General features: G+C 61.3%; 3 protein-coding genes across 3 annotated transcripts; 2 read left to right on the top strand and 1 right to left on the bottom strand.

The window, feature by feature from the left end:
• The first annotated feature begins 649 nt into the window (after nt 1-649).
• On the top strand, nt 650-1,039 carry LOC115946106 (cadherin-1-like). The gene is made up of 2 exons (XM_031046793.2): nt 650-775; nt 859-1,039. The coding sequence occupies exons 1-2, from the start codon at nt 659-661 to the stop codon at nt 1,018-1,020; spliced, it is 279 nt and encodes a 92-aa protein (XP_030902653.2). The 5' UTR covers nt 650-658; the 3' UTR covers nt 1,021-1,039.
• Nucleotides 1,040-1,648: 609 nt separating this feature from the next.
• Nucleotides 1,649-4,819, top strand: LOC101872267 (5-hydroxyisourate hydrolase-like). Its single transcript, XM_034072573.1, has 4 exons — nt 1,649-1,899; nt 4,090-4,208; nt 4,344-4,479; nt 4,644-4,819. The coding sequence occupies exons 1-4, from the start codon at nt 1,837-1,839 to the stop codon at nt 4,731-4,733; spliced, it is 408 nt and encodes a 135-aa protein (XP_033928464.1). The 5' UTR covers nt 1,649-1,836; the 3' UTR covers nt 4,734-4,819.
• Nucleotides 4,820-4,824: 5 nt separating this feature from the next.
• Nucleotides 4,825-12,658, bottom strand: GAS8 (growth arrest specific 8). The gene is made up of 11 exons (XM_034072565.1): nt 12,493-12,658; nt 11,768-11,860; nt 10,155-10,352; nt 9,775-9,981; nt 9,316-9,370; nt 8,620-8,825; nt 8,172-8,339; nt 7,794-7,880; nt 6,651-6,860; nt 5,449-5,514; nt 4,825-5,118 (listed from the first exon to the last, which is right to left on the bottom strand). Exons 1-11 carry the CDS (start codon nt 12,493-12,495, stop codon nt 4,981-4,983), a joined length of 1,431 nt encoding a protein of 476 aa, XP_033928456.1. The 5' UTR covers nt 12,496-12,658; the 3' UTR covers nt 4,825-4,980.
• Between the last annotated feature and the right edge of the window lie 250 nt (nt 12,659-12,908).

The raw sequence follows: 12,908 nt of genomic DNA, 5'->3' as shown, positions 1-12,908 counted from the left end.
CCCGGCCCCGGTGCGGCCCCGGCCGCAGCTCCTGCGGACCCCCCTCGGGTCCGTGCGGAGGGATCAGGTCCTCACCCCACAGCTGCGGGGGTCCCGTCGGGGCTGTGCTGCAGAGCTGCCCCCTCCCCTCACCTCCGGGGACCCGAGCACCGCCTGGGGTCGGCTCCGGGGGTTCGGAGGGGTCCTCAGCACCCTGCGGGGGGGTCAGAGCCTCGGTGCCCGTGGGTCCCCCGAGTGACGATGTGTGTGCCCCGGCCATGCCCAGTGTCCTGTGCTGCCCATGGGCAGTGCCCACGGGTCCCCGGGCTCCATCAATGTCCAGCCTGGAGCAGCACCGGGTGCGCTGTGCCCCCCATGGGTCCCTCCTGGCCCCTTCATGCCTGGCAGGAGCCCACGGTCTCCATCATGTGCTGCCTCCGTTTCCCAGCAGGACTCGGCCAAGGTCGTGGCCGCGGGCAGGGAATTCCCGATCCAGCTCCGCTGCAGCCATGAGGGTCAGAGCCTTCATCCTCCTCCTCCTCCTGCGGGTGGGACTGTCCCGGGGGGGCCTGGGGAGGGAGGGGAACAGGAAAACCCACCCCCGGACCTGGGGAGAGCTCTGATCCCCCCTCAGCCCTGCAGGATGTGTCTGTCCTGCAGGATGTGTCTGTCCTGCAGGATGGACACCTTCCCCAAGGGCAGCCATGGGCTCCATCGGCAGAAGAGGGACTGGGTCATCCCTCCCATCAACTGCCCCGAGAACGAGCGCGGACCCTTCCCCAAGAAGCTGGTGCAGGTTCGTGCCCCATAGGGATGTGGGGCAGAGGGAGGGGGGGCAGTGGTGCAGGACCCCTCTAATGCTCTCTGCTTCGTCACCAGATCAAATCCAACAAGGACAAGGAGACCAAGGTGTTCTACAGCATCACAGGGCAGGGGGCGGACACCCACCCCGTGGGGGTCTTCACCATCGAGCGTGAGACAGGATGGCTGGAGGTGATGGGCAGCGGGTGGAGGACCCCATGGAGATCATCATCACCGTGACGGACCAGAACAACCTTTACTGAGGAGGTGTCCATGGGACTGTGCTGGAGGTGGCTGAGCCACGTTAGACTGATGCCACCGAGCAGGTGACAGTGATGGGATGTAGGAGATGTCACCGGTAACTACCTGCTCCCAGGCACTGTGATGCTGTGGGTGCTGGATACTGATACAGATGATACCGTGAGCACCATAACAGGGTTGTGGTCTACTCCATCCTGTGCCAGACACCAGCCCAGCCCCAGATGTTTCCCATCAGTAGTAGCACTGGTGTGATCTCTGTGGCTGTGGCAGAGCCAGTGTCACAGGTGAGCCCTGCACACATCCTGCTGCCCCCAGCCTGGCTCTCACCCCATCTGGGGGTGACCCAGCCACTCACTGCAGGCAGTTCCCAAATACACCCTGTAGATCCAGGTGTCTGACATGGAAGTCATGGTCTGCAGGCCACAGCCACCACCCTCATCCCAGTGCAGGTGAGGTGCTGAGCCCACCCGGTGCAGTTGGGCAGGGTTGGATCACAGTGATGACGGTGCTGGGTCCCGGTGCCTGCTGGCACCATACCAGGAGCTCTCCAGGTCTGGCAGTGCCACCAGGGCTGATCCTGGCTCCTCCTTGCCAGGCTCTGGTCCACAGCCCCAGGGCTGCGGTGCTGGGTGCCGGTGGGGCTCTGGGGTGCACCTCCCATGGGGAAGCCACCTGCTCTGGCTCTGCCCAGCCGGGGAGGAGCACCCAGTGCTACCACAGCCCCAAACTGGGGTAACCACATCCAGAACCAGCAGCTCCGTGGGCAGAGGCTGCGGTGCCAGGAGGGGTGTGGGGATGGAGTCCTGCAGAGTGACCCCGGCCATGGGGCTGGGACTGAGCAGGATGGGGGACAGCCAGGTAAGGAGCCGGGTACCCTGCTCACCTCCGTGCCCCTCTGCATCCCTGCTCATGTCTGTGCCCCTCTGCATCCCTGCTCACCTCTGTGCCCCTCTGCATCCCTGCTCACCTCCATGCCCCTCTGCATCCCTGCTCACCTCTGTGCCCCTCTGCATCCCTGCTCACCTGCCCCTCTGCATCCCTGCTCACCTCCATGCCCCTCTGCATCCCTGCTCACCTGCCCCTCTGCATCCCTGCTCACCTCCGTGCCCCTCTGCATCCCTGCTCACCTCCATGCCCCTCTGCATCCCTGCTCACCTCTGTGCCCCTCTGCATCCCTGCTCACCTCCATGCCCCTCTGCATCCCTGCTCACCTCCATGCCCCTCTGCATCCCTGCTCACCTGCCCCTCTGCATCCCTGCTCACCTCTGTGCCCCTCTGCATCCCTGCTCACCTGCCCCTCTGCATCCCTGCTCACCTGCCCCTCTGCATCCCTGCTCACCTCCATGCCCCTCTGCATCCCTGCTCACCTCTGTGCCCCTCTGCATCCCTGCTCACCTGCCCCTCTGCATCCCTGCTCACCTCTGTGCCCCTCTGCATCCCTGCTCACCTGCCCCTCTGCATCCCTGCTCACCTGCCCCTCTGCATCCCTGCTCACCTCCATGCCCCTCTGCATCCCTGCTCACCTCTGTGCCCCTCTGCATCCCTGCTCACCTGCCCCTCTGCATCCCTGCTCACCTCTGTGCCCCTCTGCATCCCTGCTCACCTGCCCCTCTGCATCCCTGCTCACCTCCATGCCCCTCTGCATCCCTGCTCACCTCTGTGCCCCTCTGCATCCCTGCTCACCTGCCCCTCTGCATCCCTGCTCACCTCTGTGCCCCTCTGCATCCCTGCTCACCTGCCCCTCTGCATCCCTGCTCACCTGCCCCTCTGCATCCCTGCTCACCTCCATGCCCCTCTGCATCCCTGCTCACCTCTGTGCCCCTCTGCATCCCTGCTCACCTCCATGCCCCTCTGCATCCCTGCTCACCTCTGTGCCCCTCTGCATCCCTGCTCACCTGCCCCTCTGCATCCCTGCTCACCTCTGTGCCCCTCTGCATCCCTGCTCACCTGCCCCTCTGCATCCCTGCTCACCTCCATGCCCCTCTGCATCCCTGCTCACCTCTGTGCCCCTCTGCATCCCTGCTCACCTGCCCCTCTGCATCCCTGCTCACCTGCCCCTCTGCATCCCTGCTCACCTCCATGCCCCTCTGCATCCCTGCTCACCTCTGTGCCCCTCTGCATCCCTGCTCACCTGCCCCTCTGCATCCCTGCTCACCTCTGTGCCCCTCTGCATCCCTGCTCACCTGCCCCTCTGCATCCCTGCTCACCTCTGTGCCCCTCTGCATCCCTGCTCACCTCTGTGCCCCTCTGCATCCCTGCTCACCTCCATGCCCCTCTGCATCCCTGCTCACCTCTGTGCCCCTCTGCATCCCTGCTCACCTCTGTGCCCCTCTGCCATCCCTGCTCACCTCTGTGCCCCTCTGCATCCCTGCTCACCTGCCCCTCTGCATCCCTGCTCACCTCCATGCCCCTCTGCATCCCTGCTCACCTCTGTGCCCCTCTGCATCCCTGCTCACCTCCATGCCCCTCTGCATCCCTGCTCACCCAAGGCCTAGAGCTGGGAAAGCAGCAGAGCTGGTGCTGCTCCAGGCAGGCAGCACTGGGACCTGCTCCCATCCTGCCACCACAACCGGGGGCTCCGGGGGGGGCACGGGCCATAGAGCCCCCAGCACCACGGCCCCGGCAGCTCCTGTGCCTGCAGGGTTAACGTCCTGCAGGGTTAACGTCCGCCTGCCCGTGACGTTGCAGGCAGGAAGACAACCGGACACGGGGCTGCCGGGACACGGGGCCGGTTCCTGCCTGGGTCCGGACCGGCTGCTGCTGCCGTTGCCCCACCGGGACCGGTGGGTGAATGGGGAGGGCTCCGGTAGCACCCACACTGCAGAGCTGAGCCCCAGGGCACGGGCAGGCTGTGGGCACCCACGTCTGTGCCCTGGGGCACAGCAGGGATCGGCGGCTGTGCTGAGCCAGCCCTGACTGCACAGCCCTCGGGCTGCAGGGGGGGGTACACAGGAACCGGATCAGACCCCCCGGACTGGGGCCAGGGGGCACCGAAGGCAGGAGGTGGTGCCAGGACACATCCCAGCCCTGCTCCCCCTTCTGCCCCAGGCCAGAGCCATGAACCTGACCACACACGTACTGAACACGGCCACGGGGCTGCCGGCTGCTGGCCTTGCCCTCAGCCTGGCCCTGCTGCAGGAGCCTGGATGGATGGAGCTGCTGCAGAGGTAGGAGAGACAGGGGCAGTGACATGGGACCCCACACTGCTCCAGGGCTGACGGTGGTCCTGTGGTGATGGACAGAACCACGGTGGTCCTCTGGTGATGGACAGCACCGCAGCAGGGCTTGCTGCTTCCCTTCAGGTGCACGGACGAGGACGGACGCTGCCAGCTCCTCCTGGCTCCAGGGCAGGCCAAGCCTGGCACCTACAAGCTGCACTTTGAGACAGCAGCATACTGGCAGTGCCAGGGGCACGAGAGCTTCTACCCCTTTGTGGAGGTACAGAGTGGGGGGGAGCAGGGGACAGGGTCTGGTGCTGTGGCTGAAGCTGCAGGGTCCATGTGCCATGGCCAGGCTTGCAGGAGCATCACACGTGCTTCAAGCACCCCAGCTGAGCCCCAGCATGGAGATCCCAGCTGCTGTCTCCTCACTGTCCCCTTCAGGTTGTCTTCACCATCACAGACCCGGACAAGAAGCTGCACATCCCACTGCTGATCAGTCCCTACTCCTACACAACGTACCGGGGCAGTTAGGGGACAGGCACAGCCTTCCCCCCTCAGGGACAGAGGTTGCTGGGGGGGAATTATGCCACCAACAGCATTAAAGGCTTCAAACAGCACCATCTGTCTCCAAAAATAGTTGCTTTCCTGAATTCTGGAGGGGAGAGGAGGAGAGCACCAGGACAGCACAACCAGGGAGTCCAGCAATAAGGGGACATGGAGGGGGGTCCCTCCTCCCCACTCCGGCCTGGCTCTGGTAGGTCCCTTGTGCAGGCTGGCATCAGATGGGTACAGCAACAAGTCCTGCAGGGCCCTGCCCCAGCATGGGGTTTTCCAGGGGCTTGAAGCCCAGATTGTCCAGAGGGATCCCAAAGGCTGTCAGCTTTGCCTCAAATGTCTGCAGCAAGTCATTGTGTGCCTGCAAGAGAAGTGTCCCCATGGTCAGCCAGAAGCCCAGCTCCAGGACAGCCTCTTTGTGCCTGTGCATGGGTCCCCTGTACCCCCCTCCACCAGGAGGGACCCCAACATGCCTTCCTGTGCCAGGCAAACAACAGCCTGAGCTGGGTCCTGCCTGCCCAGGGCATGAAGCTGCTCAGCTGGCCTGTTATCCATTCATTCCCCTCCACTCCGGGCAAGGCCTGGAGGAGAACATCCCATTTCCACCCCCCTCACCCCAAGCTGCAGCCACCATCCAACAGCCCCCAACCCGGAGCCAGGGGAGCAGGGCAGCCCCATCCCCTTCCCTCACCTTGCAGACCCGTGCCAGCTGCAGCTGCAGGTCCTTGATGGTGGCATTCTTGGAGTTGAGCACGTCCTGAAAAGGGAGAGGGTGCATCAGGCAGTGGCTGCCCACCCTGGTGCCATGGCTGGGCTAGCACTGGGTTCTGGCTCAAGCAGGGATGCACACAGCAGGGCCTGGCAGGCAGCCACCAGCCTGTGCCCTCCGAGGCAGCGCTGCCAGGGACAGCCAGCACCAAGGGACAGGGACCTCCTGCACCAACACCACGAGAGCCAGCACAGCCCTGCTGTCATCTCTGCCCCTCTGCAAGGGGGACACAACCATAGCACCTGCTCTGGTGTCACCGTCTTGCCATCGCGGCACCAGGGGGATTACAGGGAGAAGGGCTCCCTGAAGAGAGGCTGGAAGCAGCTGAGGAAAAGAATTCCAGGACCCCAGCAGCTGTGGGAGAGCTTCCCAGGAATGTGTTTTCCTTCCTGCTGCTGTGTCACCTGCTAGTAGGAGACACATCCATTCTATGGCCCCAGAGCCTTTGCTGCTGTGCCCATCCCCAGGGCACCCTGGGCAAGAGGGTGAGCACAAGCATCACTACTGCCCACCACAGAAAGCACTTGTAAGGGGACAGGCTGGTGTCGGATGAGCAAGAGGGTACCAGGATGGTGGCCAAGCTGAATGTGGAGCCCACATCTCCTGCATCTCCACCCAACCCGAAGTAAGTGCTGCTTCTCCGGTTACGGCTGCGGCAGGCTCCAGGAATGTGGGTCTCCCACCCTCCGCGCCAGGGCTTTCTGCACAGGTATTTTTAGCAGGGCAGACTCTGCAGGGCGCCTGGGAACCCGTCTGCACTGTGTCTGCAGCCAGGGAGGCCAGGCAGGGTCCCCCAGCTGTGACTCCCCATGCACAGGACACCCTGGGTCGCTGGTGGCCCTGTAGGCAGCGGCTGTTCGGCAGCACTGTGCTGGTGAGAGCTGCTTGGCCTGGTGCCATTCTCCTCAAAGCAGGCCCCACCTGAGGGACAGAGCAGTGCCAAACCCCGACACCCACGTGCTCTGCTCTCGAGGGAGAGCTGGTGTGCCCTGCGGCACCGAGCATGGCTCTGGGAGTGCCAGGAATGAGAGATGTGGCAGCTCCAGCCATGCAGGATGAGGCACTCACAGGTCTGCATTCAGCCCCACGCAGCCTCTGCCCCCCAAGCCAGCCCTCACAGGTACCTCCAGCTTGTGCGAGACCAGGGTGAGGGCACCCTCATCGAGCTTGGAGGCAGCAAAGACCTGGCTGAGCTCCACTTCCTTTTTCTCCAGGACTTCAAGCAGTCCCGTCAGCTTGCGCTCCAGGAGCAGGTTCTTGAACCCCGTCTTCTGCTGCACCTCGTGAATGGCTTTGGTGAACTTCTGGTAGAGCTCATCTCGCTCCACTTGTACCTGCTCCCCAAAACACAGCCCATCTTCACAGCGTGCTCAGGACCCCTGGGCTTTGCAAACAGGTCTGGCAGCTCAGCCCTGCTCCAGCAGGAGCCTACCTGTTCCCTACGGCACCAGAAGGCAGGTGCTGCAGCACAGCTTCCTTCCTTCCCTCCCTCCCTGAACTTCTGCTTCCACCTCCCCTCTGGGCATGGGCAACCCCCAGGAGCCCAACGGGCTGAGGGACTCACTGCAGCTCTGTTTTAGCCCTCAGACAGGGCCCCACAGCACACGGGGGTCTCTCCTCCCCTTCCTGCTGCTGGCAGCAGTCTCTGGCTCACAGCTAGTTAGTAAGTGTCCTAATTAGGACACAATCTTTCCTCCAAAGCCTATTTCTGAATGCACTGAATATGTTGCTGCCTTAATGATGGATTGTTTAACGAGGCCTCAGATCAATGTTCATATTCCTGGGGATTTCTATGAATTGCAAATGAGCTTCCTTCTGCCTCCACAGATTTATCTGGGTTAGCTGCAGGGGGAAGGCTGGGTCAGGAAGAACTCAGCTAACAGGACTCATCCTGGCATGACAAGTGATGTGGGAGAGACCCCTGAACACCAGCAGAAGAGAACGAGCTGGGCTGGGGCTGGTGGCCCGTGACAATCCCTCTGCCCCCCAGGCACTGCTGTGGTCACAGTCCAGCCAGACAGGGACTGCCAGAGCACGCATGACTGCTTAGCAAAGTACAAGGCCAGGCCTGTCTGCTGACCGTGGGAGAGGCCAAAGCTGGGAGAAGCTTTGTTGGGAGCAGTAGTTATCACACAGCTCTGGATTAGAGCTTTGGAAAGCCCTTGGCTATGCACACCCTCCTGCTAAGCCCCTGTGCTAAGCCCCCAGCAGCAGGGACAGGGTTTGGAGAGGGAAGCGGAATGCCCAGACCCACATGCAGCTCTCACCTTCTTGAATCTCTGCTTCAGCACCTCATGTTCCCACTGAAGATCCTTCCATTCCTTCTGGGTGGTTTTCAAATGGGCTTTTGCATTCTGCAAATGGGAACAGACAGGGGTTTCTCTGGGAGGTGTGGGAGATTTATTCTGGCACAGGAGGAGAGTGACCAGAAGAGACATGGTGTGAAATGACAGGAAGCAGCACCCATGCCGTCTCTCTGTCCTCTGCTCTGGTTTGTCAGAGTTCTGTGAATCCCACCCGAGATCTCATAAGCACCTGGTCAAGATGAAAGGGACCCAGACAAGCTGAGTGGCAGAGGTCAGTGCTGAGTGACTCCCTCCAGGAAAGCCAGGGCAGCTTGGGAATGGACAGGGCTGGCCACTCACCGTTAGGGCCTCCTTGTCCTTGTCATAGCGGACCAGCTTCTTCTCCATGTCAAAGATATGCTCCTGGGCCTGCTGCAGTGATTCATTCAGCTGCTTGTTCTGGAGCAGTGCATCTGCCTTCTCCCTTTCCAAGCGATCTGTTCTAATCTGCAAGTCCTCGATCTGCTCCTGTTCTTGGGAACACAAGTGCCAACTGCCAGGGGCTGCCCAGCTCCTCAGAGATTCCCCCACTGTCACACATGCTCCTGCTGCTGGCCCAGCAAGCACAACTCCCTGGGCTGAAGAGCTTTGCTCATGTAACAGTGTACAACCTGCAGGAGACTAGTAGCACCCACAGCACCGGCTGGGAACTGGCCAGATCCAGGTGAAATCCTCCCAGGACCACCCCCATGGTGGCAGGGTGGCACTCTGCAGGCCAGGCTGGTGGCAGCAGGGGGGCTGGCAGTACCTTCAGCTGGCTGATGAGATCCATGTTTTTAAGGGTGATGTCGTTGTAGTAGTTCTTCATGTCATTGAAGGCCTTCTCGTGGTTCCTCATCAGCTGACTGATGTGGCTGTTCTTCCTCTCCTCCACCTCATGGATCTCAGTCTTCCTCCGCAAGTCAAGCTCGTTCCGCAGCACATGCATCTTCTCACCGTACCTGGCCTCGATCTCTGGGGGAGAGCAGAGGGGCTGGGTGAGGCCCTCCTGCAGACCCTGCTTCATTAGCCAGCACCAGCCTCAGGACGAGGCCTCTGTTAGCAGCATCACCACAGCAGCCACCAGCCTGCAGAGCAGTTATATTGGGACCATGCAGAGCAGAGCCCAGAAATAGCATCCTTGGAAAGAGGGCATGGAAAAGCTCCAAGTTAGCCCATGAGAAACCTGAAACGTCCCCCGAGGAGGACGGTGAAGTGAGGACTCTGCAAGGACTCCTCCAGCCATATCATTGCATGGAGAAGATCTGCAGCCACAGGTGCCCTGCCTGTGCCCTGCAGCCCACAAGACAGGTACCCAGTCTCATTCTGTTTGTGTGATGCTGGGGGTCTGCAGAACTGGCCAGAACTAGGGGAAACCATTCCCCTTTCTACTCGAGGCTGTGCTGGGAGGCTCACAGGAGCCTTCCCCAGCACACTGACAAAGGGAGCACAAGCACGTCCTGACCTCTCACTTGTCTCTCAAAGTCGTTGCACAGCCGACTGATCTCCTGCTCTTGTTTCTGTTAGGGAGAAGCCACGTGTTAGAAGCAGACAACCAAATCCTGAGTCAGCCACATCCTGAGGGATTCCCTCCTGCTCCCTGGGAAATGCTCCTGCTGTGGCACTGATCCCACATTATCCATGCAAACAGTGACTCATAGGTTCTCCAGCTGCTCTCACAGCTCCCTCCTCCACTTCACAGGAGCTGCCCCAGAATCCCTCCTCCCTGTTCCTGCACTTTCCAGTGCCTCCAAGTGCATTGGTTACTGGTGGCTGTGGAAAACCCCACCACACCCCACCCCATGGAGAGAGCCAGGGAGGCTCCTGCTCATACTGTGGCTAGGAGCGCTCAGCCTGCAGCCCCACCACCTCCCTGTGCAGCAGAGGCACCTCACACACAGCTCCGGCCCAGCTGGGGACATACCAGGTGCTGGTTTTTCACTGCCATCTCGTTGGCCAGCTCCTGCTCCTTCAGCTCCGCTTTCAAGGAGCACTTCTCTTTCTGCATCTCCATCTCCTGGGCCCAGTGATCCTTCTGGGCCAGCTTCATGGACAGCATGCCCCCTACCTTCGCCTCAGTGAGGTTTTCCTGGTGTTCGTACAGCAAGTGCTTCACCTTCTGCTTGTAAACCTGAAGACAAGCCACAGACCAGGTAAGGAACTTCAGCAGGAGACACCCAGAGCTGGGATATTGGCTGAGATGCTCCAGGATCACATCCCACCCAGCTCCTCCTCCTCTTCCCTCTCCTCCTCAGGACTGCTTGAGGCTCACCCAGAGCACCCCCCAGTCCTCTCCTGTCCCACCTTGATCTCCACTTGGTGCCGCTCCTCTGCCTCCTCCATCTGGCGGTCCTTGTTCCGCAGCTCAGCTTTCTTCTCCTCCAGCTGCTGGCGGGTGATGTCCCACAAGGTGTGCATCTTGTCCCGCTCCAGCTGGAAGTAGTTGCGCTCTTCCCGCTCCCGGTCCAGCTCCTCCCGGAGACGCAGAACGTGGTTCTCCAGCTGCAAAGGGAGAGGAGGAGGGAGTGGGACAGAGAGGTGTTAGGGAGGTGTCTTTGCAAGACACCCATGGCAGAAGGTGTTGCAAACCTGGCAGGACACAGTGGCAGTTACTCGGATGGAGAAGAGCAGGAGAGAAATGGGGGAGCCCTGACCCACCCTGGGCTCAACAGAACCCATCATGCTCCAGAAAAGCAGTAATAAAAACTTATTCTACTGCAGACAGCCCGAGCTCCAGTGTTCTGAGTATTCACGTCCAGTAACATCATTCTGAGGTGCCTAAATACTCCTGAATCATAGAATTGTAGATTCATTTAGGTTGGAAAAAGGCTTTGAAATTATTGAGTACAACCATTAACCCAGCACTGCCAAGTCCACCCCTAAACCATGTCATGAAGTGCCATGCATCTTTTAAATACCTCCAGGGTCCGTGACTCTACCACTTTCCCTGGGCAGCCTGTTCCAGTGCTTGACAACCCTTCTGGGGGACAAATTGTTCCTCATATCCAATTTAAACCTCCCCTGGCACAACTTGAAGACGTTTCCTCTTGTCCTACCAGTTGTTACTTGGGAGGAGAGGCTAACCTTCACCCCACTACATCTCCCTGTCAGGATGCTGCAGAGAGCAATGAGATCTCCCCTCAGCCTTCTTTAGTCCAGGCTGAGCACTGCCAGGTCCCTCAGTCCTTCTCCATCTCTCTTGTGCTCCAGGCCCTGAACCAGCTCCATTGCCCTTCTCCGGCCCTGCTCCAGCCCCTCAATGTCTCTCTTGCAGTGAGGGGCCCAGAAATGAACACAGGATTCAAGGTGCAGCCTCATCAATGCTGTTTATCACTGGCCTAGTCCTACTGGCCACAGTAGTGCTGATACAGGCCAGGAAGCTCTTGACTATGTAGGCACACTGCTTGCACCAAGATGTCTTAATGTTATTGCAGGAGCAAGGTCCCCAGGCCAGGGCCACCTCCTCCTCTGTTTCTGTGATACCCAGCAATACAAGAGGGATTAGAAGCAGTGGAGGGGCAGCAGCTGCACCTTCCCCCTCTGCCTGCTCTCCCCATGCCTTCGTGAGCCTCCTGCCCCTGGAGCAATGGGACCAGGAGTGCAGCAGGCTGCAGTCATAGAGCTCCGGGCTGAGCCATCACCCAGATGCTGGGGTTATGCAGTCAGGAAAAAGGCAGCAAGGGCACAGGGCTAGAGAGCAGATCACCCCAGAGCAGTGGCAGGGAGGGTAGGATGAGGTGGCTGCTCCTTCCTTTCCCACCCATGGCCCAGATGGGAGTTAGGCAGCAAAGGGAACCCAGCTGCTTGTCTCCATCACTCTCTGCCACCTGTTGTCCACAGAGACAGGCGCTGAGCAGGGGTCCTGACAGCAATGTCATCCTGCCCAGGAGTGGGATGGGAGATGGGGTGTCGCTCACCTCCCCTTTGCTCATGTCCTCTGGTGCCAAGACATCCTTCACTGCTGGACCTTTGCTCGCTGCCGCTTTTTTCCCGGCATTCTTTTTGGGTGCCTAAGGAAAGATACAAAATCACAGAATTGGAATGGTTTGTGTTGGAAGGGACCTTAAAGCTCATCCAGTCCCAACTTACTGCCACGAGCAGGGACCCCTTCCACTGGAGCAGCTGCTCCAAGCCCCTGTGTCCAACCTGGCCTTGAGCACTGCCAGGGATGGGGCAGCCACAGCTTCTCTGGGCACCCTGTGCCAGCGCCTCAGCACCCTCACAGGGAACAGCTTCTGCCTCAGAGCTCAGCTCAGTCTCCCCTCAGGCAGGTTCAAGCCATTCCCCTTGGCCTGTCCCTACAGGCCCTTGTCCCAAGCCCCTCTCCAGCTTTCCTGCAGCCCCTTTAGGCACTGGAGCTGCTCTCAGCTCTCCCCTTCAGGAGCCTTCTCTTGTCCAGGCCGAACCAGCCCACACACGATCCCCTCACGGCCGGGACAGACGAGGAGGGCAGCGGGGAGCGATGGAGGCGTTCGCGACCCTCCCAGGAGCGGTCCGGGCCTCCCTGCCCGCATCCCCCCGGCTCCAGGGACCCTTCAGCAGCGGCCCATAGCCCCATAGCCCCATTGCCCCCAGGCCCCGGTCCAGGCCCTGGTCCCGGTCCAGGCCCCGGTCCCGTTCCCGGTCCCGGTCCCGCTCTCACCATGGCGGCTGCCGCCGGCGCCGCAGTCTCCAGGCAACGGCAGAGAAGATCTCGCGAGAGGATCGCGCCCGCTCGGACACGCCCCCTAGCAACGCGGCGCTCCGCCCTAGCAACGGCGGCGGGGCCTGCTCCGGACCGGGCCCGGCCCGGGGGTCTCCGGTGGGACCGGGCCCGGCTCCCTCCGCCGCACCGGGAGCCGCGTTGTGCCCCCTCCCCCCGGCCCCTCCGCTGCCCCCCCCAACCCTGCCCCGGCCCTCCGTGTGTGTGTGTGTGTGTGCGCCCCCGGTGCCCCCCGCACCCCTGACCCGGTCCCCTCCGTACCCCTAACCCGGTCCCCTCCGCACCCCCGGTTCAGCCGTACCTCCCCCCCCGCCCCGGTCCCGCCCCTCCCGCTGGCCCCGCCCCCGGCCCCGCCC

Source organism: Melopsittacus undulatus, chromosome Z (assembly GCF_012275295.1).
Source record: "Melopsittacus undulatus isolate bMelUnd1 chromosome Z, bMelUnd1.mat.Z, whole genome shotgun sequence".
NCBI classification, from domain to species: domain Eukaryota; kingdom Metazoa; phylum Chordata; class Aves; order Psittaciformes; family Psittaculidae; genus Melopsittacus; species Melopsittacus undulatus.
The sequence above is the reverse complement of the archived record's forward strand: the minus strand, read 5'-3'. Positions and strand labels throughout refer to the sequence as shown.